The sequence below is a fragment of the Nanorana parkeri genome, unplaced genomic scaffold (assembly GCF_000935625.1).
Source record: "Nanorana parkeri isolate BGI_ZX_2015 unplaced genomic scaffold, ASM93562v1 scaffold221, whole genome shotgun sequence".
Taxonomy (NCBI): Eukaryota; Metazoa; Chordata; class Amphibia; order Anura; family Dicroglossidae; genus Nanorana; species Nanorana parkeri.
In genome coordinates, this window is record NW_017306489.1 from 823,961 (window position 1) to 849,571 (window position 25,611).

The following is a 25,611-nucleotide window of genomic DNA, read 5'->3' on the forward strand; positions in this document are numbered from 1 at the left end:
CTGAGCTCAACAAATTGCTGTTGACAATGATTCAGAAGGCGGTGAGTGGTTACAGTAACGATTCATTATTTCCTGTTTTCTAAATGATTACAGCAGACGCATGGATAGTGTCAGGAAGAAATGACGTCACAACACTGATGTCCTTGCACCTCTCACACAAAGACTCGCCGCAAAACGTGCACTGAAGCCACCTATAGCCGGGCTTTTAAATAGGGTGCCTACATGGAAGATGGTTGGATACTCCAGGTCTAGTTTTAAATGAAATGGTAAGAAGATCCAAAGCCTCTTGATCCGAGATTCAGGGATTCATAACACAAATATAATACTCAAAGTAATTGTAATTTGTAAGACGAACTTACCAAAATAACTGATGAAATGGTTTACAAAAAATGATAAAAGTGTGACCCCGTATAACGCTGGTTGGGTTCATCAATGGATCAATGGCTGGACACATAATATCAAGCTTTGTGAATGTACATTAAAGTATATGGAGTTTTTCCAACATGGAAAACCCCACAGGTAGTCGGAAAGGGTAGGGCTTTATTTCTACTTCAAGAGTACTCAAGGCCCTGTGTACAGTCTCCATACAAACTCAGAGATCAACTTGTATTTCCACTTTTGCAGCCAAACTGGGATAACACCTGCCTAAAAATTGTTATATGTTCCCATTTACATTGCATTGAACAATTGCATTACAAACACTGAATTGCCAGTCCTAACAAAGGGTAGTTCTAGCCAACCTGTGACAATGAGACTGTCACAGGTCGGCTCAGTAGATCGGGAGGTGAGCGAACACATAAAAGGGAGGACGCTAGTTTGTGTCCTCCCGTTACCCTAAGGAGAACTATGGGGAAAAACAGACCCCATAGTTCTCCTTTAAAGATCTAGAAGCATTGTATGTGAATGAGAGGAAGCTCAGTCTGTCCGTTAGTCTTTCTATGGGGACAAATTATGGGACCATACTGGTATACCACTTTAAATTGGGACAACTGGTGGATGGTGCCACAATAATGCAAAAGAAAGTCATGTTGTCAGCACACCCTCTGCTTCAAAAGCTTGTCTTTATTGATGTTCGTACAGCATATAAGGAGGACACTTTGCCTGATGAGGGGACCCTGCAAGGTTCCAAAACGTTCTGCTGCACAGCTGTCAAGAAACATGAGCTTTTGAAGCAGAAGGTGTGCTGAGGATGTATCTTTCCTGTCCTTTCTATGGAGACAGATCCCCTTCCAAACTGCTCATAGAAGCCTGGAAAAGGTAAGAATTCTTATTAGGTATACTGTGTGACTAGGAACACATAACAAACATATAATGGGGGTTCTCAATTTTGGCTGCAAATGTGGAAATACACTTTAACATCTAACACAAGTACTTGCAGTTGCCTTAGTACTGTCAGCTTCAAGGGATGGTGCGCTTTCACAGAAAATGAACTATCCTTTCTGCCCCCCAGACCTAAAGTAACCATCCTCCTCCACCCCAGATGTATACAGTACTTGTCCCCAAACCCTCAGTCGCTGCCTGAGCCACTGTTGTTATCCTTCTGCCAAAATCCTCTTAACACTGGTCATGCCGCTGCAGTCAGTTCCCATGTGGGACCATCTCCTGAGGCTGAGGGCGCTCGAGGGACGATCCTATGAAAGCCTTTGTGATTGTGCAGGAACAGCCAGCACAAACATTTCTGCTGCAGCGTGAAAAGAATGCAGGGAGCCGTGCCTATGGAATGCAGGTAAGTATACATCTGGAGCAGAGGACAGAAAGCATGAATGCACTTAAAGAACTTTTTAAGCCAAGACGAGCTCACTTGTTAGTCTTGGCAAAAACAAGCACTCACTTAAAACAGTCAATTCTCCACCCGACATCTGATAAACAGTTCACCTTTCCTTCACGTATGGCCTCTCTGAGAGGATTCATATCTGAATGTACGTGGTGCAGTCGTGTCTATAATCATTTGAAGGTTCAGCATCTGGTTCCTTTTGTGTATCTGTTACGTCTGACATCTTGGTGCGTGCCACCTGCTCTCGAAGACGCTGGATGAGGCACCGAGATGTTTTCGTCAAACTTTGCTGTAGTAAGAGAAGAGCAGAAAAGATTAAATGGCCGCCGCATAATGAACAAAGCACCAAAATAAATATTTGTTTTTATATATTCATAATTTCACTACAAATCAAGTTTTAAATGCTTTTCGGTTTAAATTAACTTTTCTCCAGTTACAATGGACTTATCAGAATTCACACCGCACATAAATCAATGGGGCACATGTCAACATTACTAATTGTCATTATTATTTTCAGCATATATAGTCTCCCCTATGTTATGGAGAATACAACAGAAAGTGCTGGGACTCTTAAAGGTGGGATCATCCTAAAGCTCCGAGGTGGACAGGAGCACCTTTAGGAATTATGGTTTTATTCTGAAGTAAACGTTATGTTTGTAACACTGCATATGTGTATTTCATTTTAAATTAAGGACGGTATTTATCCGATTATTGGAAAAATAATCGCCCAACTAATCGACTATGAAAATATTCATTAGTTGCAGCCCTACATTATATGAATTATAAACGTATCTATCTTACTTAAGAGGCCTGTCTCTTAGGACCCCATTTCAATGTCAAGTAGCTTAAGACTGTCTTAGCATTGTTCTGGAGCAATTCAGTTAGCAGAAATTTCAATTAATGCAGGGGTAGCCAAACTCCGGCGCGCCAGCTGTGGTGGAACTACAAATCCCATGAGGCATTGCAAGATTCTCACAGCCACAGACATGACTCCCGGAGAGAGATGTGTCATGGCATTTGTAGTTTTACCACAGCTGGGGGGCCGGAGTTTGGCTACCCCTGCATTAATGTATCAAATAAGATTCTGGCCATGCCCACAATGTGGACAACTGCAGATTGTTGTGTACCACTAGAGGGAGCTCTAATCTCCAAATTATGACGTTGCGTTGTTCTCTCTCTCATTTTTCTTATTCTCTCTCTCTCCCATGTCCCATGTCTCCCTAATGTTGGAGAGCCTGCAGCTGAATAAGCTGATAGATATGTTGTCATGCTGGACCAGTAGGAGTAGGAATCGGTTTTGATGTAAATCCGAAAAACGGAGGATGTACTCATTCAGCAAGCTAGCAAGGTGAATGTTCACTTTGCATGCGTATGTTAGTGAATAAGGTCAGTTTGCACTCACTTTGAATACTCAGTGTTGGTAAAATCTTTTTATTTTATTTCCCTTGATCATGATTGGGTATACAAAGTGAACTCCTTCACCCAAATCACTAACATTAAAGGAGAACTATGAGATGAGTGCTTTTCACTCACCTCATAGTTCTAGCCGACCTGTGACAATGAGACTGTCACAGGTCGGCTTAGTAGATCGGGAGGTGAGCGAACACATACCGGCATTCGCTCACCTCTCGATCCTGTCACGGCTCTCTGCGCTGACTGGCGGAACGGATGGGGGAGGGGGCGGGTACAGCTGGCTCTGCCTCTAGATAGGCAGAGCCAGCTGTCAGTCACGCAGCTGGGCGGAGCCAGACATAATTGTCGTGATCCGCTTCAGCTGCGGCGTCTCAGTATACCGCGAGCAGCAGCTCGCGGTATACTGCGCCTAGGGTGACGGGAGGACGCTAGTTTGTGTCCTCCCGTTACCCTAAGTAGAACTAGGGGGAAAAGCCTTAACCCCATAGTTCTCCTTTAACATTCAACAAAAGAAGAAAACATTTTGCACACAAGAGAGCCATTTATTACACTTATGTTGGTACACTGCACATCACTGCGGCTATGGATTGCAAATGCGAGGGAGGCCTAAAGGGTTTTGGTTGGGGCTCCGGGGGTACAGAAATTCACACATCAATCACTGTCACCACATCCTGTGCAGGGACCGAGTCGCAAGGCAGAACCAGGCTATGACCTTATTTAAATATAGCTGCAAAGAAAAAGTAACAAAAAACCCCAAAACACATGAATATTGCAAGTGGACACAGAGCTGTGATGGACATTCAGGCCGCTTTGTAGCCAGAGATATGACCTTCTGCGACTATAAAACAACAAAAGAGCTTTGCACCTGCTGTCTATTGTGTTATGCTAATGTCCGCAAGGAACAATAACGGTCATCAGGCATCTAATTAGGAGCCTCTGGGTAATTATTAAATCAAGCTGATGGCAGGCACAGAGCAGGTGTTAAGAAGGGGACACTCTCTGCTTTAATAAAACACAGAGTGCTGGAAACGCATTTAATCAAAACGTGTTTTAAATGCATGCCTGCCCAATGTTTTCAAATACAGGACGCAGCCGCACAGAAGGACAATGTTTTCTGCCTCCTTCTTTGTTGGAGAAGACTTTGATATCTTAGGCTAGTGCTTAAAAAACACTAGCCTAAGATATAGGATGTTGATATAGAAAACCTTTCCCTGCAATCATTATGGGCATTTTATATTGAACATATGATGAAGGTCCTCAGTGAAAACGATCACTAGATCCAGAGCTATAAACCGTGAAACGTTTATGCAAATCTGGGCCTAATCCAGGAAAGCTAATCTCCGTTCAGTCATCTCCCTCCCTGTGAGCCTCCCTATTGGTCTTGTGTTGGCGGGCTCTGATCTTGTGTTGATGGGCAAATGCAGATTTCTCTTGACATCAGTTGCTTATGAGATCATTCCGAATGATTTGCCAGCTGCATTAGACCTCCATCTGAGCTGTGTCCACCTGCTTTGCATTCTCATGGACTTTGCACTTAACCCTTGCAGTGCAGAGGCAGCCCCAATACAAGGGTTAATAAAAGTTAATAACATTTTAACTGGAGTTCTCCTTTAGCCCTCAATCACACGGGTAGCGGCCGGCCCGTACAGATCCGTGCTGTTTGCACGGCCGTATCAGGCCGCTCCCGGGAAGGACAGGTGTTGCCTGCGATTATACGCAGCAGCCTGTCCTGCTCTATGGGAGTATATGGGAGTACGCGGCCATACACCACCCTACGCTCACCCGACCTGCACGTCCGTACGGGTGCGGGTGTCCCTGCTTGGACGCAGACAGGATCCATCCTGTCAGCGTACGAGTACGGACACCCGCACGGACGTGCAGGTCGGGTGAGCGTATGGCAGTGTACGGCCACATATTCCCATAGAGAATGACTGGTTGCTGCGTACAAATCACACGCGGCACTTGTCCTTCCCGGGAGCTGCCCGATATGGCCGTGCAAACAGCACGGATCTGTACGGGCCGGCCGTTACTCGTGTGAATGAGGGCTTCAAGTGTTCGCGTTGAATACCCAGTTACGTGCAGATTAAATAAACAAACAGGGATCTGCTTTTTACATGATTGGATAACTGAATAGACAATTCATGAGTTTATTGAGTGAAGTCTGATGTGTCAATATGTCAGTAACACTCAGCTGTCCATAAGTAGGACTGGTGAGATCATTCCCCAAATCCTCTAGACCCTTGGTTCTCAATTGGTGGGTCGTGACCCAAAAGTGGGTCACGACCCTGTGTTAGGTGGGTCGCCGCATGCCTTCCACTTTTCTAGGTGAGAGGCTCCTCAGCCTCCCCCTAGCACAGCACTGTCCGTTCTGACACCGAGCAGCCATTCAAAATATGCTGCCCGGTGCCGAGTGTCGACATGAGGTGGGGTGGGCTAGGGGTATGACAGAGAGGGAGCTCCGTCCATACATGTATTGGTTACTGCTCCCTCACGTGCCCTGTAGAGGAGCCTGGACCGGAGTGCCAAAACATTCTGGCTCCCGACACCTCTACAGGCGCGCATGGGAGCTGTACAAGCAATGCACATATGGATGGAGCTCCATCACAGCCCACACTGCCATAGATTCCACTCCAGTGCGACTTGGGTCGCGACTTAACGACCGAGGACAAATGTGGGTCCCGAGGTTACACAGGTTGAGAACCACTGCTCTAGACTGGCAGTGTACATGTGACCAACACCATGGCACAGGTCACATGAATGAAGACTATCCAGGCTGCTTCACTATGAAAACTAATACTGTAACTTTTTTCTTTCATCATCATGAGATGTTATTCTTTAAAGATCAATTAAACTTTCTGAGGAAGTGCACTTATTCTGTTCTGTCCCACTTTGCTGGATTGTGATAATTGCACATCTGTGGAGGGGGAGATGGGCTCTGCGATGTCAACGAAGGGGGGGGGAGGAGTAAGTGCACTTTGTCTTTAAGGGGTATCTATGGTCAAAAACTAAAAACAAATATATATTTTAATATTGAATTTCCACAAGTTCTATCCCACTCCTAATAACCATATCCATCGAGAAGTTTGTAGACTTACTTATTTAAGATGCCCATAGAATGTAGTTCAGTGCAGTGACACAATTTCACTCAGCTCACAACTCTCACTGAGCCTGCCTCCTGAGCTATGACTCAATGTCTGAACAATGTAACATTATGGATGATAACTGGACACAGGAAGCAATGCATGATGGGATATGTAGTCTTGAGAAATGGAGATTACATCACATCAAGCAGCAGGGAAAGAAACGCAAAGCACACTGGAAATCCAGGGAGATGTTGGGAGTTATGGGCAGACAGAAGCCAGCACTCACTATATAAGAGATTTTTTAAGCACGCTTTGATTTCATTATCAGAAACAACTCTACTATATATTCCTATTACAATGCTGATGTTATAAGAGGAGAGGATATGCCGGGACTTTACAACTCCTTTAACTATAAAAGTGCATTTGTGGTGATACATCTGCTTCCTGTCTCCTTTGTGGCTTTTCCCTTTTAACTTGGTACTTAACTCCATTATTTACAGAGAACAGGCCGACAAATCTGTGTTCTGTACACTCCAACTTTTATATGTACAGTACAAATCGATTCTTCTATACATTAGAACCCGGCTTGCCGCTAGAAAAATGTAAAAACTTGAGTTACGAATGGAAATAGTGACACCGAATGGAAGTGTAGAGTAATACAGACTATGATCGGTACAAGCCGAACATTCATTTGTGTTTCTTATTAGCAGGCGGCTTTTATGCAACAATAGTGCATTTTCCCTGTGAACAAATAAAAAATGTCTCTCACACCATAAGGCTGATGAGACCTGACACGAGTGAAGTGATTATATGACTTTTATTTACATTTATTTATGTTGCTCCCCGACTAAAACATAAAATATGCACTGACTCGTACTGCCATATACCAGTGAATGTTTCCTACCGAACTGAAATAAATAAATCATGGAAGACATGGATGTGGGTGGCTTGATTAAGCCATATACAGTAACTGTAATAAACATGAAGCTCAAACAAAATTACATCCTGAAAACAACAAAAAAGGAGACGTGCTTCCAAGCTGCAATTTAAGACCTAGCATTGAAGTTTTTTTGTGTGAAAAATGCATACATGCCAAGTAGTCTGCAGATTAAACACTGGCGGGAATGTATTGCCTCTCAATGAGATCATAATATTACTCCTAATAACAGCCTTCATTTTATTTTCTCCCTGAAGGCCGACACCTTCTGTTTTCAGGCTTCTTCCAGGGTCAACATCTACTGCTGATACATTTCACAATAATCATGTAAATCCCAATTCCGGCACATTACCTTCATGTTCTTGGATGTGTGTACGCATGTTGTCTTGTTTGGCTGCGGCCTTTCACCTTGTGACCAGTCAGTGTAAAAATCTCCCACAGCTCCATGCCCCTGGGGGAACAGAGGCTGAGCAAATGCTTCCTCCTGCCTGCAGAAGACTGATCACCTTTGCCATAGAATCTTCCTCTCGGGCAGACATTAAAGGCAAACAGTTTTTTTCCCTCCCCCCAATGTTAATGTTAGCACTTACCTTAAATGATGTCTCTTAATCCGATCTTCTTTCCTGTAGTTTTCAGCCTTCTCTCCAGCGCTGCTGCGGGTCTCCGATCCAACGCAGACTTCTCTGTTCTTGCTGGTACTTCCTGTCCGATGGCCTCTGCATGCGGGTGCACGCGTCCATAGACTTACCTTGCGTCTCTCGTCTCCCGGCTGAAAATCCAAACTGCGCATGCGCCAGCCCCAAGATGCTTTTGCTAGCAGTAGGTATATGCAAACAAAAAGGTGAGGGTTTAGAAACCCTTTAAAGGGTGAAGAGTTTGGAGAAGACAGGACAGGGTGAACAATCTAGGACAACATAGCTGAACTGGAAAGTGAGCTGAATTGGAGGATTTTTCCAGTTCAGCTATGTTGTCCTAGATTGTTCACTTCTCCTGACTTCTCCAAACTCTTCATCGTTTTGTGAATAACCCTGTAAGCATCTGTAACTCAATGGGCAAACTTCATAGAATCCCATTGCACTCCTGACTGGATACAAGCCAAAACATGGTGTGGGCGCTGTAATGACTGCGGGTGCCACAAATACAAATCCAAAAACAGGCACCAACACACCAAAGCATATTCTGTCAATTCTTCTTTATTGAGAAAAGAAAGGCATGTGACAATGTGTAGCGACGTTTCGGAAACCATTTTGGTCCCTTCTTCAGGCAACAGAGTCACTCTGCCTGTGCTGGTGACTATTTCTGGATTTGTAACTTGATGGGAGCTCAAGTTCTGCTAATCAACTCTAAAAGGTTGATTTTTATTTTTTTAATGACACATGTCGTATATTGGGACACATCTGAAACGTTTCCATATAGGATTTGTAACTTATAAATGACCGATTGGGGCGTTTTAAATCATTTATAAAACAAATAGCAGTTTGAAGGGTAAGAACTCACCTGCAGTATGTGCAGTCCTTTCAGACACACAATGGCCAGTTCATACAGACCGTCGCAGGTCAAATCCACAACAGCCATGCACAGCAGGGGACTTGGGAAGCTTCTCTGCCATAGTAGCTGAAATTGCCTCTCCGCACCTGGTCGCTGTATGTACTTGTAACACAGAAGCTCCTAAAAAGGAAGGGGAGAATGAATATATATGAGTGGGAGGGAGGACGCTGTTTAATGTTGTTACTCCTTCATAAAGTGCCGACAGTTTGCAGTGCTTGACAGAAAACATCAAACCATTCACATCAGATCCTGCTTTAGTGGATACATGCACACCAATTATTTGGGAAGATATAATCTTTATACAGTGTCCTTTTGTTACAAGTACACTGTATGGCTAAAGGTATGAAGGCACACATCCAAACTGAGCTCACATGTTTCCAGTGAAGGGAATTTTTAATGGTAAAGCATACAAAGACATGATAGACAATTGTGTGCTTCCTACACTGTGGCAACACTTTGTGGAAGGCTCTTTTCTGTTCCAGAATGATTGCACCCCTGTACACAACACCAGGTTCATAAAGACATGGTTTCATGAGTTTGGTGGAGAGGAACTCGAGTGCCCTATACAGAGCCCTGACCTCAACTCTAACAAACACTTTTGGGATGAATTATAATGCAGATTGGGAGCCAGTTCTTCCAATCTGGGAAGGGGTTAGGCAACTCCATATTAAAGTAAAAAACCAACATAAGTAGTACTCAAAAATACCCAAGAAAAACACCATCTGCACTACAAAGAAACGTTATCTAGACAACATGAATAAAGAGTCCTGGTCTGGGACTTGTAATTCCTTTAAACCACAAGGCTGGCTTCAATCGTAGAGAAGGTGGCCCCAGGCAGGGACTCTGTTCATGTTGTCTGGATGAATAATGTTATCAGCATTTGAATTTTCGTCCAGCCGTGCAGCCATTTTTTCTTTGAATTTGTGCAGTCTGTGGTGCATAGGACAAGGATCTGCTGGCATCCAGCCCCCAATCTTCCATAAGGGGGACCTGATTCAGGGCTTAATAGCAGCTTTATTGTTACAGAAAAAATATTTATGTGCCAGAAATTCATCAGCTCCCCGTTGTGGGCTGGGAACACATAGCATTTTGTTGTCAGACCTGTCCAGTTTTCTTTTGCTACACTACTCAGACTCACCCACTCTCCCATCTCCTCAACAAAGATGAATCATTCAGGAGTTCCAAAGATAAGAACTGGGAGGGCTAACTACTCTTCTTGAGACAACGCAGGAATTTTGCACTGGACACATCTGAATTTCTGACAACAGGTATTTTTTGCATTAATTAAACAGATATAACAAAACACTTTTAAATGGTGTACATACCAAAAGGGAACAACTAAATAAAGTTAATTGTTGGGGTATACATTAATGCCGATAGTTTTGCAATAGTTTGGAATAGAGTCTACAATACTTTATCCGCATAGTGTATGTGACTGCGAATGGCTATATGTAAATGTTCTAACCAATGGATGTTAAAGTGACACTGAATGCAGGAGGTAACGCTTCCAAATTAATTGAAGTACCCAAATTATTATCAAAAATGTATCCTATTTCTGTATTACTCGGCTGTATATCCTCAAATCATCTCTGAATTGGTACTGACACTGTCCTTCCATCTGGAGGGGGGCTACTTTTGTTCCCCATGGTCCCTGTGTGTATTGTAAAGTAGCCATCGCTCGAAGCTCACTCCTGTGATGGACTACAATCTCATGTTTACTTTGCTAATTTGTATTGAGTTTGTAGTCCATCACAGGAGCGAGCTTGGAGCAGTGGCTACTTTACACCATTTTTTTTATCGAAGCCCGTGGACGTGCATCAAAACTTCCCCCTGTGAACAAAAAAAGTGAACCGTGAAATCACAGCACACAAAAAACGTGCACAAGGGTGCAAGGTCCTTCAAAAGAAGGGACCTACTTTCCCGACCCCCCGGGGCGCAAGGCTCCTGACAGGGGTTGAGACTGGTGGTCCACCAACCCGAAGGCCGTGGACCATTTCCTATGGGGACCTGCCGAAACAGGTCCCCCTCAGTACTAGGCAAGTGGGATCTCCCGAAGAGAAACCCACCTCCTGGGTGGGAGGAGACAGAGAACCCCGTTCGAGGCACAGAATCTCCTCCCAGCGTCAGGAATAGGCCCCGAAGAAACCTGCACCTTTCGCATCTGTGGGTCAAATTTAAAATAAAAAAGTGCCAATCGTGCATATAGTGCTTAAATAAATATAAAGTGCCAGTGCACCACGCTGACAGGCCTTAGGGGCCGGAGTGCAAAAATATTGCCCCGGACTAGCCATAAGGCCTGTCCAAGAGGCATTGTGCAGAAAAATCAATATGGTGTGTGACCAAGTGCTACAGTGAGTCATGTGGGGTCCCATACCCAAGTGACTTTCTGAGCACCCCTGGGACGCCACCCCCAGGGGGCACAACACCACGGGCTTCTGCCGCCCCCGAACCCTCGAGCCTGACCAAGCTTCGCATCTGTTCAGTCAGAAAGCCATGTACTGAGCGGTTCCCCTCTCACAGGAAGCCGCCCCACACGCTCTTTCACTCCAGCGAGTACTAAGTAATTATCCCCCGCAAGGACGGTTCTTTTCCCCACCGAAAACTGATAAGAACAGATACTACACTTGATCTTAGCCAAAAGGCCGAGAAGCGACCATTACTTTACTCTAAATATCTGTAGCTTGGGGACAAAAAAATGTTACCTTACTGCTCAGCAGACAGATACACCACTGCAGCGATCACCAAGTAAACTACTATGTGGGAGAGAGTGTATTATCATGCAGCGATCACACTCAGTAACAACATGGGACTCTTCACACGGAAATCACTCATTCAGCCACAGGCAAGGCTGCGCTCTCGCTCTCCCAAAAGCTGCGCTTTATTTAATTACATTCACTGTTTACACCTTCACTGCCAGCTGCACCCACCCCTACACCCGACATGAGCCCCGGGGCATTCATCTAATTAATCAGGAGTTGTAACATCGCCATTCGCCCGCCTCCGGAGAACTATTTTTGTCGAAGGAAACGGGAATTTTGCTTCAGAAGAAAAGAGATCAGATATATGTGTTCTGGTTTCTTCAATAAAATCATTCAAAACAGGGAAACAACCTAAGAAGGAAGGGGGTATTTATACAAATCATGAAAAACAGGGCAATGTCAGTGCTTCCGAGCTGGTGGCACAGCAGACAGTACTTTTGACATGCAGTGATTTTGTGGGAGACCTGGGATTAGCATTTTGGTAATTATAGAGAGAAGGTGGTTTTAAAGCTCCTGCATGCTGTTCTACCACTCTAAGGCCTTGTACACATGGACCTCTGCTTGTATAAGAGCAGTGTGTACAGCGAGCGTCCAGCAAGCTTTGTTCAAGGCTTTAAAGAAAAAACATAACTTCCAGTATAAGGAGGTTAAACACAAATCTTAATGAGAATGCTGTCTCTTAAAAAAAAAAAGCTGCTAGAAGGATGCAATAGGCTTCCACACTACTTGAGTCTCCGGTGCCAATTTAAGATGGCACTGGGGCAGCGGCTGTTTGTTTCAGCGCCGCTTTTTGAAACAAGACTGGGACATATTGCTTCTCTCGGGTCCCGGCGGCTTCTAGTGCAGGAACCACTGGCTGTGAATGACAGCCAGGGTCCAGCACTAAGCCCATGAGCTGAAACGATTAGCTCCTGGTCTTCCAATCCTTCTAAAGTGCGCTCCATGAGCGCGCACTGTACAAAAAAATTTAATTGCTTCCGCATCGTAGTGTATTGATGACATAAGTAACGTCACAGCACTTCCTGTTAATATGGAGGTTTGTGTAGGGCTGTTGTAGTTGCTGGATAATTGAAGACAGCAAGCATTAAGTGCTCATGTTAGTCAATGCAATGCCAATCACATCTTTTGTGATTGCAAACCTGTAAAAAATGTGCTGCTCTGTAAATGAGGCCATAAAAGTAAACTTGTATGTATCAATTTAGGACAAAGTAACAGATTCATTTTAGTGGGCATGGAGGACGTACCCAACTTCTAGTGCTCCACTGTCCCTCTGTTTGACCACTGGAGGTCCAGTAACAAAATTTCTGTTACAACCTGGCCTAAAAAAAAAAGGGCCCTTCCCACAGTCCTGAGGTAACAGTGCACAAAGCCCAGTGATTGCCTGTTTAAGCATTGTACAGAAGCAGGGGGAAATGTCCAGTATGAGTCCATACCAGGAATTAACTGCTTGTTCTCTGGCCTCATCCTCCAGCTCCGGCAGCTGAAAACGGGGACAGGGAATCGAGTGGAAGGTAAGTGCTCCTTATTCTCCATGCTCTAAAGTGAACCTGTAACTTTGCCTCGAATAGCCAAAGTATATGGTTTCTTTAAAGAAACCAGGATAGATATATGGGAGCTGCCACTGATGGCTAATGTTAAAAGAATATGACTGACTAGATAGTACAGGCAATACAAAGTTCATGTACTTAGTAGTATAGGATGAGCTATATATATACACACAGGTGAAACTCGAATAATTAGAATATCGTGCAAAGTTCATTTATAGTCTTGGACCAAGCCGTCAATGCACTGAAGGTCAAGGGACCCGACTATGTTGTCCCTGGATTACAAAACAAGTTCTTGCGGGTTAAAAATTCCCCATATGTATTTTAACTGTGTATTTAGCTGCTTGCCTGGCACTCGGCTTTAGAGAGATACTACAGAGCATTTTCGGAGTATACATTGTTGTTAAAGTGTGTGCGATACTTATTTTTGATACATGCTGGTTGTGCCATATTCTCATTAGGTAGATTCATAACTAGATCTCTAATTCATTTTGGGGCAATCTGCATATCCGGATTATTTTATATGAACCACGTTATCCTTTGTAATTTTATTCACAGGTCCTGAGAGACCTTCACTGAGATAAGAGAAGTAAAATACAATGATTGCATTGCTAAGCAGATAGCATATCATTTTGGCCTCACCTGACCATACGTTCCCAGTAAAATCTCTGGCTCTCCATCAAAATCCACATCGGCCGTCACAGCAGAAAGGACACTGTCAAACTGGTCACTTTCTGGTAGAAGAAGCTGTTCTCGGAGACCACTTTGTAGGATGTTCCTGAGAATAAACAGCAGTACAATACATTAATACAACATGAATGAAAGCACTGTGCCTATTATTCTACCCAAACTCCCCAGATACCAGTGGATGCCAACTGCCTCGATGACTGAATGCTACCCAGGGAGGAGTCAATAAGGCAAAGCAATGTGCAAAGGGAAGCAACCATAAATAACAATCACCCTTTCATTGTTCTGATTGGTCATCACCATGATGAATGGTAATTATGACTGGCTGCAATGCATGACTGCACTTTGCACAGCCTCACTTTTTAAAAACAATGACTATAGTGGCCAGAACTGTGGACTCTAATGACCACTGGGGAAAAAGCAGTATCTTATTAAATGTGGAAAGTAAGAAAAGCCATAGGTGTTTGGGAAAATGGGATTGCTGTCAAAAAAGAGAAGACAGACTGCAAATTCAAATGTCAGTGTTAGCAGATACAGCCAATAATAGAGCTGTCCCAGTGTAGGTAGGGGGCACATGTCCATTTGGTTAAGTTACCAAAATGGACATATGTAAAGTTAAAAGCCAGCATGGTAATATGTGATAAACACAGTAGGCAACTCCAGCTGTGGTGACACTACAAATCCCAATATGTCTCTGGGAGTCATGCCTGTGGCTGTCAAGCGTTTTTCATTTCCACAACAGCTGGAGTGCCTACCCTTGTACTAGGTACACTGCTGGATATTATAACAGCTGTTTTATATTAGTTCTTATGTGTACATAGCCTAGACCTGCTGGTGAAACATGAAGGAAAGGACTGACCTATAAACAGCAGACAGCTCTATAGTACTGGTCACCAGGACACTGTATTCCTCCTTAAAGGTCTGGTCATCACAGGCATCTACAAATAAAGTGCACAGTTACAATATAACAATACAGAAACTTAGTACTAGCTTATACATCTTGTTAGTACCCTCGCCATCCCAAGAAAACTCACCTTCTGCTTCATGCTGTACACAGGGCATCCTGAAGATCAGCACCTTGGAGAGAGGACCATCCTGCTGCAGGGACCAGCTCTGCAGAATCTCTGCCAACAGGAGGACAGAAGTCTCATTACATTAACGCAACACCTTCTAAATGTATACTTCCCTAGCGGTTCCAGTATAACAATGCCACCCCATGTGCATTCTGAGAAGTGAAAGTACATTTTATCCTGAGGGATGGTTGTTTTTCTATGTATAAAGCTACAGATCATGATGGTGTCCTAAACCAGCTAAGACAAAGCACACCAATGCAACACTGCCGCCTAGTGTTTCATCGGAGCAAGCATTGTAAAGAAGAACTCTCGCCTATTGGAAAAGCAGGGTATTGTTTTAAAGTGACACTAAACTCAGGAGTTAAATCTTAAAAATGCATTCAAGTACCTTAACTATTAACAAAAATGTATCCCTTGGCTGTAGATTCTCAAATTATCTCTGAATTGGTGCCGACACTGTTCTTCCTTCTGGAGGGGGGCTATTTCTGTTCCTCATGGTCCTTGTGTGTGTTGTAAAGTAGTCACCGCTCCAAGATCGCTCCCGTGAAGGACCACAATCTCAATACAAATTAGTAATCTAAACGTGAGCTTGTAGTCCATCACGAGAGCGACTTGGAGCGGTGACTACTTTACAACACACAGAGGGATCATGGAGAACAAAATTATCCCCCCCCTCCAGAAGGAAGGACAGTGTCAGCAGCAATTCAGAGATGATTTGAAGATCTACAGGCGAGTGATACACAAATCAGATACATTTGTGTTAATAGTTAAGGTGCATGAATACATTTTTTAGATATAACCCCTGAGTTTGGTGTCATTTTAAAAAAGCTACAAGCTTATCCCTAAGGAGCATATTTAAAAAATGGATAAATCTAGGCACATCACCTGCAGGCATTTAAAGACCTCATACTCATAGGGGCTGACTTATAACTCTTCGCACAGCACTACTGCCGCTAAATGATGATGGGGAGGATGGGAATCTATTATGCTCCATCTAGTGACAGTAGTGCCATGCGAATGGCATCCTCCCAGCATTATAAATCAGCCCCATAGTGCTCTTCACAGATACCCATTCCTTCAGTCATTCTTCCAATGCAGGTTAGATAATGACAGATGGATCTTGATAGGTTACTATAAGCGCCTGTATTTCACATAGAACTCTTCACCAGGTCTAACAATACCACTGTTATAATACATATATTAAGAACAAGTGAACAAACTAAAACACAGCTATAGGTATCCTTTTAAACCTTTTTATAAGATGTTGTTTGTCAACAACAGTGAAATAAACATAACAGATGTCATATTTTAAAGAGAGGGATAGAGTTCCTCTTACCTCGCTTTCCTTGATCCACATGGGAGATACAAAAATATCCACTCTGACATCCATATGCCGTAATGCGTCTCTGGGTGTCTGGGATGTTATGAACACTCAGCCACGTAACACTGCGCAATGACAAACTCCGAGGTTAGTGTCAAATGTTTACAGTGAAGCAGAACCCCACAATTTTAAAGCAGAACTCTACATACTCTACATACTAGATACACAGTTGCAATTAACTTCGGTAAAGATTAAGATTTGTAAGAATATGTGTAAGTCGTGTCATTTACACAGTCTGGTCACCCTTCACGGCCAGGCAGGTGAACCTCTATTCCCGGGTTAAGCTTGATCTCTTGAGACAGCAGATGGTACATGTATCAGAAGAATTACATCTTACTTGCTGGGGAGATCTCTCAGCTCTGGAAAAAGGTTTTCAACGGGTTGTTCTTCAAACTGGTGTAGGCTTTCATTCTGTTTATAAACCAAAAGATTACAACATATTAGTTATAAATGAATGTGGATGACAAGGTAAATGGTGTTCTGCTCTGATCCTCTCAGGACCATCCCTTTCTCCACATCACATTCTCAAACAATTCCTCCACCCACAGCGACCTCCTCATGTATAACTTGCCCCTTCCTTTTAGAGTGTAAGCTCTCAGGGGCAGGGCCCTGCTTACCATCTTGTATTGAATTGTATTGTGATTGTAATGTCTTTCTTATATTGACATTGACAATAACTACAGAAAACCTCAAAACTTAGAAGCTGTCATTTTAAGGGAGCACTGGCAACCTGGCCCCTGGAATTATTCCAGCTCGGTGTTAGAGTATACCTTACCTTGACTTTCCATAAGCTTATGCAATGTCACAACATTTATTTCCGTCCAGAGTTGCATTCATTTTTCACCAAGATCTTGCAGTGATGAGGGGAGAGTCGGAGCACTGCGTAAAGTCTTATCAAGCACATTCCAAATATTCTCAATGGTGTTAAGGTCTGGGCTCTGTGGTGGCCAACTCATGTGTGACAATGATGTCTCATGCTACCTGAACCACTCTCACAATTTGAGCCTGGTGAATCCTGGCATTGTCATCTTGGAATATGTCCAATGTGCCATCAGGGAAGACAAAATCCATTGATGGCAAAACCTGGTCACTCAGTATATCCAGGTAGACAGCTGACCTCATTTTTGGGGGGACATGACGTTGCTGAGCCTAGACCTATTATCTAATGGAAGGCTCGGACCTAGTTGCTTAGCTAAATCCAGATGGTGACTTTTGTTGGAAGGGGGCAGACAGTGTGTATATTACATACTTTTATACACACACAATCACACAACACATGATCAAAGAATTATTGTGACAACAAATATTTATACAAAATAAGGAGTCCTTTGGGAAATCATCATCAGAGATTTTAAAAAGTACAAAGCGCAGTCTGAGACTAGCACGATGGTCGCACCCTGAACATCAGGGGAAGGAAAGGAGCAAAGATGGAAAACGACGTGTAAACAAAATATATTTATTTTTTATTAATTCATGCTTAAAAATGTTCACATGAAAACATCCTCGCTCATTCTCTATATGTAACCAAAACCTAAATGACAGGAAATAACTACGTTCCGAGTATCGGGCATGCCCTTTTCAGAAACCCCTGTGCCGCACGGCAAACATCCAAATATTGCTCAACGAGTGTAATTCATGGTCCACGGCAGTCTACGTTTTTTTAAAGCGCATCACATTGCATGGCGAAAAACAGCATGAAATCTCCTAAAATACGATCCCACACAAGATATGCATTATACACTAGAATGCAATTCAATCATATTGATCAGTGATGAGGCCGAGCTACTCTCCGATTGCACAAATGGGTTTAAAATCCTCTTTAGGATTGCAATAAAAATGAAAAACGAATTAAAAAATTGAAGTTTTTCTTTAAACGTCTTTCTCCAGCTCTGCTCTCTTCCTTCTGCTTATGTTCAGGATGGGACAATTGATAGTAGTAGTCCCAAAGTGTTTTTCTACATGACTACTGTGAACTGTGGGTCTTACCTCTTTGTAGAGGTGGATGTACTGATCGTTGCCTCCCAGTAAAAACACCGTCTCCTGCTGATCCCCATCATGCACCCTGTCAAAATGATACAACGTGTTTTAAGGAGTACTTGTAGATGAATATACGGGAGCTGCCACTGCCAACCTGTTTTTTAGGGAAGCTCCATGGCTGTCATTCTTTGACTTACTGACAAGGAACAAGCATGCAGTACACCTTATGTGCGCAGTCCACAGCCTGCACCTTCAAACCTTTAGTTACGCCATTTTCTAGATCTCTTTTCTGGCCGCTTCCTTTTAAAACTGAACTTCGGGATAAGGAAATATGGTCTACATACAAGAGTCATGTGTAGTCTTCCTTTAATCCTGGTGAGCTTTGTGTATTTCTTCCAGACCTGTGCAATAATCCAATATGAGACTTCCTGTAATAAAGACCGGTCACTGCTGCTCTCTCTCTCCTTGTGCAGGGTGACTGGTCATTTCTCCACCCCTCCTGTAATAAAGACCAGTCACTGCTGCTCTCTCTCTCCTTGTGCAGGGTGACTGGTCATTTCTCCATCCCTCCTGTAATAAAGACCAGTCACTGCTGCTCTCTCTCTCCTTGTGCTTGTGCAGGGTGACTGGTCTTTTCTCCGCCCCTCCTGTAATAAAGACCGGTCACTGCTGCTCTCTCTCCTTGTGTAGAGTGACTGGTCTTTTCTCCACCCCCTCCTGCAGGCAGCCTGTAGTGGGTGGAGCCTGCTGGGCCCCTCCCACAGCTCTGCTCTCAGCCCAGACTATGTGCAGCTTAATGATGATGTAATTGCTACTACTTACTTATTACAAGGTAATAACTGGGCTTGTGAAGGCATTTGGTGCACACAGAGTTGATTTATATCCCTTTGTGGTTATTGAGGAATACATTTAAATGAATGTTTTTGTGCCCCGAGTTCAGATTTAAAAATAATATAAAAGCTTTTTACAAAACAAAACTCATTGGGGGGGATCTATCAAAACTGGAGCAGACAAAATCTGGAGTAGATTTGCACTGCAGCCAATCAGATTCTCTCTCTCATTTTCAAATCTTACCTGAGCAAACTGAAGAGAGATGCTGATTGGTTGCCATGGGCAACTGCTCCAGATTCTGTTGATAAATCCCCCCCACTGGGCATGATTTATACCAGCAGAAGCGGAACAGTTGTCTGTGGCAACCAATCGAGTGGAATGTTTCACATAGGACAGAGAAGCCTAATAACCGCCATGGAGAACAGTTCACGTTTTCGCAGATCAGCGTCGCCGTGATCACCTCTGAGGTCTAATACAAACAAATGGCGCAATACACAGCAGTAAACACGTTATTAGAAGCAATTCAATGCCCCATCGGTGATACTCACTCCGCATGGCACAGCTGGAAAGGGGTGAATTTCAGCTCTAGGTTTAAGCAACTTTCTGAGAAAGAAAAAAAAGGAACAATAAGCAGCAAGTCAGAATGAAACCTGTTTATGAAAAACATCCATAAAACTGGCCAAATACAATCTCAAATTCAAGCTGTGAGTGGCCCTGATGTCACCACTCTAAAAAAAAAAAAGACTTTTGGTGAAGGAGCCAGTCCAAAAATTGTTGGCTGAACAATAACTACATCCAATCAGATGCAGTCACTGTCGGGTATTCTTACAACCGTGGGTTAAAAAAAGCAGAGAACCAACTGGACTTAAATATCCAGGGGCTATATTATTATGGGGGTTTCAATCGATACTCATAAAGAAAAGTATACTGACAATGAGGTACATAAAATGATTCATTTTATTGGCTCCCATTAAAAAAAACAACAGCTGTGGGTGCCGGCTGTCTGAATACAACAGCCAGCACAGGAGATTTCCTCATCCACACTGTTCAGAAAGCATTCTTTCTTGCTCAGCCTGTGGGGCTGGAAGAGAAAAGATGGCAGGCTTATGTCCAGCTTAAATTTTCCTAAAGAAACAGTGTCTTTGTTGTTAATAGCAACCAAACTTCCCCCCTAACCACAGAGGTGATGGGACAAAATTTGCCATGGAAACCATTCAGGATTACTGTACTCCCATCATACGGTGCAGAGTGGACCAAGTGGGATACAACTGCGAGGGCAAATGATCAAAACTGGAGCAGACAGACTATGGAGCAGTTGCCATGGCAACCAATCAGCTTTTCTCTTCATTTTCAAAGCTTAACTGAAGACACTGAACAGAGAAGCGGATTGGTTGCCATGGCAACTGCTCCAGGGTCTGTCAGCTCCCGTTTAGATAAATTCCCCTCCTGTGTATTCTGCAAAGAACACTGAAACCAGTACAGAGCGAACTTGATGAATGGAAACTGAATTGCAATACGACTGTCTATGTGTACACTAAATCCCATATATCGGGGGTGGGCAACCTTGGCCCTCAGCCTGTGCTTTAACTACAAATCCCAACATCCCTCTGGGAGCCATGCCTGTAACTATCAGTCTTACAATCTTACAATGCCTCATGGGACCACCCCTGCTTCAGATGCTGGACTTCTCCAGCTACATTGATACCGATAAAACGCTTTTTTCTATGTGTGTATGTGAATCTTACGTGCAATGGAATCCAGATTGTACTCCGATCCGGGCTCGTAGTCGCAGTAAATATTTAGGAAAGGACTGGCCTTGTTTCCCGAATCCTAAAGATGAAGAACATACAATCACGCACGCACTGAGGGACGCTTTCCACACTCACACAGATAAAAACCTATCACACATCTCTCTCTCTAGGCTGGATTCACACCTAGGCCACACCTATTCAGCGCGTTTTACATGCGGCTTTTTTTGCGCCTATGTTAAGTCGTGTGTTTTTGTGACCAGACTTTGGAACATTCATGTCAATGAGCAAAACGCGTGAGCTACGCACGGAAATAATCACAACACGCGATTCTTTAAGCGTTTTCTTTGGGACAAAACGCGCTGAAATCAGCCCCAAAGTAGCTCATGTAGTATTTCCTGCGACAAAACGCTGACATGTGCACTGGGGTCATAGACATGCATGGGATTCCTAGTGTTCAGCTGCTTGTCCCACCGATTTACGCACAACAAACAGCTTAGTAGTGAAGGGGCCTTAAAGACTATGCAATGCTAAGGGGCACCATAAATGTTACAATGTCGCCATACATCTTTGTACAATCAACATTAGACTTACCAGCAGCAATATGTAATACGAGGACCCACCACATCTATCCAGTCCAATTGTATGTAATCAGACAGACAGCTGATAGATCTAAAGAAGATTGTACAATCAGATTATATAGTGTATGATCAGCCTACGGGTGGTCGTACAATCTGATTGTACAATCTCATTTAAATTTACCATAACTAGGACCGCACCGATACCAAGACTAGTATCAGTGCCGATACTGAGCATTTGGGTTAGTGTCGTACTTGCCCAAATGCTCCGATACTGGAACTTCCGGTCAGAGGGAGATTCCCTGTGACCGGCAGTGCTGCGAGGAAGCATGGAGACGGCTTCCTGACCAATCAGGAACGTGGTGGCGGGTCATGACCCGCATCCCTGATTGCCTAGGAAGCGGGCTTCATACTGCGAGGCAGCCTGACCAATGAGGAAGCTGGACGGCAGGTCATGACCCGCATCCCTGATTGCCTAGGAAGCGGGCTTCACACTGCGAGGCAGCCTGGCTTCCTGACCTATGAGGAAGCTGGACGGCAGGTCATGACCCGCATCCCTGATTGCCTAGGAAGCGGGCTTCATACTGCGAGGCAGCCTGACCAATGAGGAAGCTGGACGGCAGGTCATGACCCGCATCCCTGATGGCCTAGGAAGCGGGCTTCATACTGCGAGGCAGCCTGACCAATGAGGAAGCTGGAGGGCAGGTCATGACCCGCATCCCTGATGGCCTAGGAAGCGGGCTTCATACTGCGAGGCAGCCTGACCAATGAGGAAGCTGGAGGGCAGGTCATGACCCGCATCCCTGATGGCCTAGGAAGCGGGCTTCATACTGCGAGGCAGCCTGACCAATGAGGAAGCTGGAGGGCAGGTCATGACCCGCATCCCTGATGGCCTAGGAAGCGGGCTTCATACTGCGAGGCAGCCTGACCAATGAGGAAGCTGGAGGGCAGGTCATGACCCGCATCCCTGATGGCCTAGGAAGCGGGCTTCATACTGCGAGGCAGCCTGACCAATGAGGAAGCTGGAGGGCAGGTCATGACCCGCATCCCTGATGGCCTAGGAAGCGGGCTTCATACTGCGAGGCAGCCTGACCAATGAGGAAGCTGGAGGGCAGGTCATGACCCACCCCCCGGCTTCCTGATTGGTCAGAAGCCAGGTTGCCTCGCAGTGTTGCGAGGGAGTGTGAAGCCGGTGTGCTTTCAATAGAACATTCGCTTCCCAGTCAATCAGGAAGTCAGACGGCGGGTCGTAACCCGCCACCCAACTTCCTGACTACCCAGGCCCACGATACCTCAGGATGCCGGTATCGGTGAGTACCGAAACAAAAATATCGGTACTCGATGCCGAAAAACCGGTATTGGTGCATCCCTAACCAAAACTATGTAGTATGAGAACAAACATATGGAGTCCAATCAATTTCAATCCAATCGCATAGGCCCTTATATTACAAAGATGCTGGAAGATCTAATGGAGATTGTACAACCAAATTGTATAGTGTATGGCCAGCTGAGGCCTGATCCCCGTTATTGTAGGGTGCTGTAGTTGTGAGGAGGGAGCTGTGATACATTGTTTGTTGACAGAGTAATAAACAAGCCGTTTCCTATCAGGCCATCGGGAAAATCGACATCTACAAAGCAGTTTATAAGGCACCTTAATGAAAGTGATCCCCACTACTAGGCCACGCTTGGGGGGAGACTTGCTGAAGGAATCGATGGAAACAATCTCGGCGTCCACTGAAAAACAAAATCATCAAAGAGCTGATAAATACGAGAATAATTATCATGTGATCACATGATCATTCAGCGCCGGGTCCTTCCGCTGTTTACTTCCTGCAGGGGTCCTTCTTTCAGGTGTCCATGTCACTGCCTGCGTGTTGTGAATAATTCCCATTGGCTGTCCATGCGGAGGGGTCCTCTTAGGATCCAGAAGAATACAGATGTAGACCCGGGGGGGTGTCAAGGGGACCGACTTGTAAGGGTTAAACTGCAGCGGTCCCCGTGGGGCCTGGATGAGGGGGGGGTATGGCAAATCTAAACACATGGCAGGAAGGTTTAAAGAGGAGTGAGGAGTGGGGGGGAGGGATGGGCTTTAAATATTCCACTGAAAGTGTTTCATCATATTTATTCCATGTGCAAAAAAAAAAATACATGATGATCCCGCCATAAATCTTGGCAGCTGATGACTTCCTGTGCTGTACTCTTATCAGTTACATAGCTCTCAGCTATTTCTTAGGACTACATCTCCACTATGGTATGGAGAAGAGGCGAGGGGGAGGTGTTTGTAGACCTGATCAGCAGCGCAGCCTAGGGTGACAACGCTGCTCCTCCATAGATACAGCATGGTGAGTGTTGTCACACTGGGACAGTGTGTTAGTGGCAGGATCAGCAGGTGAGAATAAAGGGAAAAACTGATACATGTGAAGATTGGAAAGCTGCAATATCATTCTTGTCCCTGCGTTTAATACACATGGGCTTCATTCACACCGGCACGGTTCACTGCAGTGTGTAAATATATATAGATGAACTTGGGCAACTCTTGCCCTCCCCCCACCTACATGCAGGTAAACTGGAAGTAGCTGGTCACGCCCCCACCTGGTATATAGGTCAACTGGACCTCCCTGGCCCCGCCCCCACCTGGTATATAGGTGAACTGGACCTCCCTGGCCCCGGCTCGTAGATTGTCCCGGAGGTCCTGGTACTTGAAGTTGGTGACTTTGCCTTTCAGGGTGGCCGCCAGCAGTTCGTGTCCGCCAGGCCCGGGGCAGGGCAGCACTGACAGCCCGTACACATTGCTTTGAGACGGGAACCGGCTGAACGTGTCTTCAGTGAGCGGACAGCAAGCGGCAGACATGGCCGGAAGTGACGCCACCGGTAAACAAGGCTGCCAGTTACTAAGATGGACGCCCGCGACTCCAATACCGCTTGTTTATCAGCGCAACCCTATAACCGGAGTCACCCTGTTTTTTTTTTACCCCTGTAGCCCTCATTGGATTGATTCCTCTGATGCAGCACAGCTATGACTCTTCCCTGCATGGCTGTATTTTGCAGGATGGTCCTTACATGTTCACGTGAAAAGAATAAACTTGTTAAAGTGAAATTTGCTGTTTTGGTGTCTATAAGGCTCAGAACATTTATAAGGGCCCGTTAACAACAAAATCGTAAGGAATTTGCAAGTCAACAGAGCGTCCATTGACTTGCAATTGTAACTTCAGATCAGTTGCGTTGTGATTCCTTTTTCAACGGATGCTAATGGAAGGGCACCGAAAAGTGAATGGGGCTAGTTCACACTGGAAAAAAAAAGTAGTCATGTTTTACTTTTTCTCCATGCAACGTAAGCAAAAGCACGGATGTGGTGTGAACTAATCCCATTCATTTTTTGGCGCCCTTCTGTTAGCATCCATTGAAAAACAGATCGCAATGGATCCGGTGTGACTGGGCCCAGTATGTGCTTCCTCTTGTTACACACACCGGATATACTGTACTTCTCTTTTGTTCTTTGTATAAAAATCTGAACTCCGGGATAAGCAAATCTCGTCTCGGCCCATTCACACCGTATCCTTTGCGTCACCAAAAAATTAATGGGTGCGAGTGGGACTGGTTCACATTGCTCCATTCTGTTGCACTGAAGAAAATTAGTAGGGATGCACAGATACCGTTTTTTCGGTATCGAGTACTGATATTTTTTTTTTTAGTACTCGCCGATACAGCGATACCGAAAGTCCCATTAAAAGGAGAACTATGGGGTAAGTGTTTTTCTCCACATACTAGTGTCCTCCCGTCACCCTAAGCTCAGTATACCGTGAGCTACAGCTCGCGGTATACTGAGACGCTGCAGCCGGGACAGATCCTGACATTACTGTTGAGTGCCACCCAGCTGCGTGAGTGACAGCTGTCTCTGCCTATCTAGAGGCAGAGCCAGCTGTACCCGCCCCCTCACCCATCCGTTCCGCCAGTCAGTGCTGGAGGATTGGACAGGGGAGGGGGAATCCTTGCAGGGAGCCATGAGTGAGTCACAGCTCTCTGCAAGGATAGATCGAGAAGTGAGCGAGCGACGCTGTGTTCGCTCACTTCCCGATCTATTGAGCCGACCTGTGACAGTTTCATTGTCACAGGTCAGCTAGAACTATGAGGATGAGTGATTTTCACTCACCTCATAGTTCTCCTTTAAGAAAGTCAGGCAGCGTGTAATGTGACTTGCCAGCCGGCTTCCCAATGAGCAGAGATGCCGTCTACATGCTCCCTTGTCACCAAGTGTCCGCATGTATCCTCACATCCAGC

The 25,611-nt window shown here is 44.8% G+C and overlaps 1 protein-coding gene across 2 annotated transcripts; it reads right to left on the bottom strand.

Moving 5' to 3' along the window:
• Positions 1 to 1,882: 1,882 nt before the first annotated feature.
• KPTN (kaptin, actin binding protein) lies at positions 1,883 to 24,223 on the bottom strand. Of its 2 annotated transcripts, none has more exons than XM_018556020.1 (12): positions 23,968 to 24,223; positions 22,985 to 23,067; positions 20,753 to 20,837; positions 19,556 to 19,610; positions 18,186 to 18,261; positions 16,537 to 16,610; positions 16,155 to 16,264; positions 14,801 to 14,869; positions 14,605 to 14,683; positions 13,701 to 13,836; positions 8,705 to 8,875; positions 1,883 to 2,063 (listed from the first exon to the last, which is right to left on the bottom strand). In XM_018556020.1, the coding sequence occupies exons 1-12, from the start codon at positions 24,182 to 24,184 to the stop codon at positions 1,908 to 1,910; spliced, it is 1,311 nt and encodes a 436-aa protein (XP_018411522.1). In that variant the 5' UTR covers positions 24,185 to 24,223; the 3' UTR covers positions 1,883 to 1,907. The 2 variants fall into 2 exon arrangements, with proteins under 2 accessions (XP_018411522.1, XP_018411521.1); XM_018556019.1 differs by having other exon boundaries at positions 14,762 to 14,869.
• Positions 24,224 to 25,611: the final 1,388 nt, after the last annotated feature.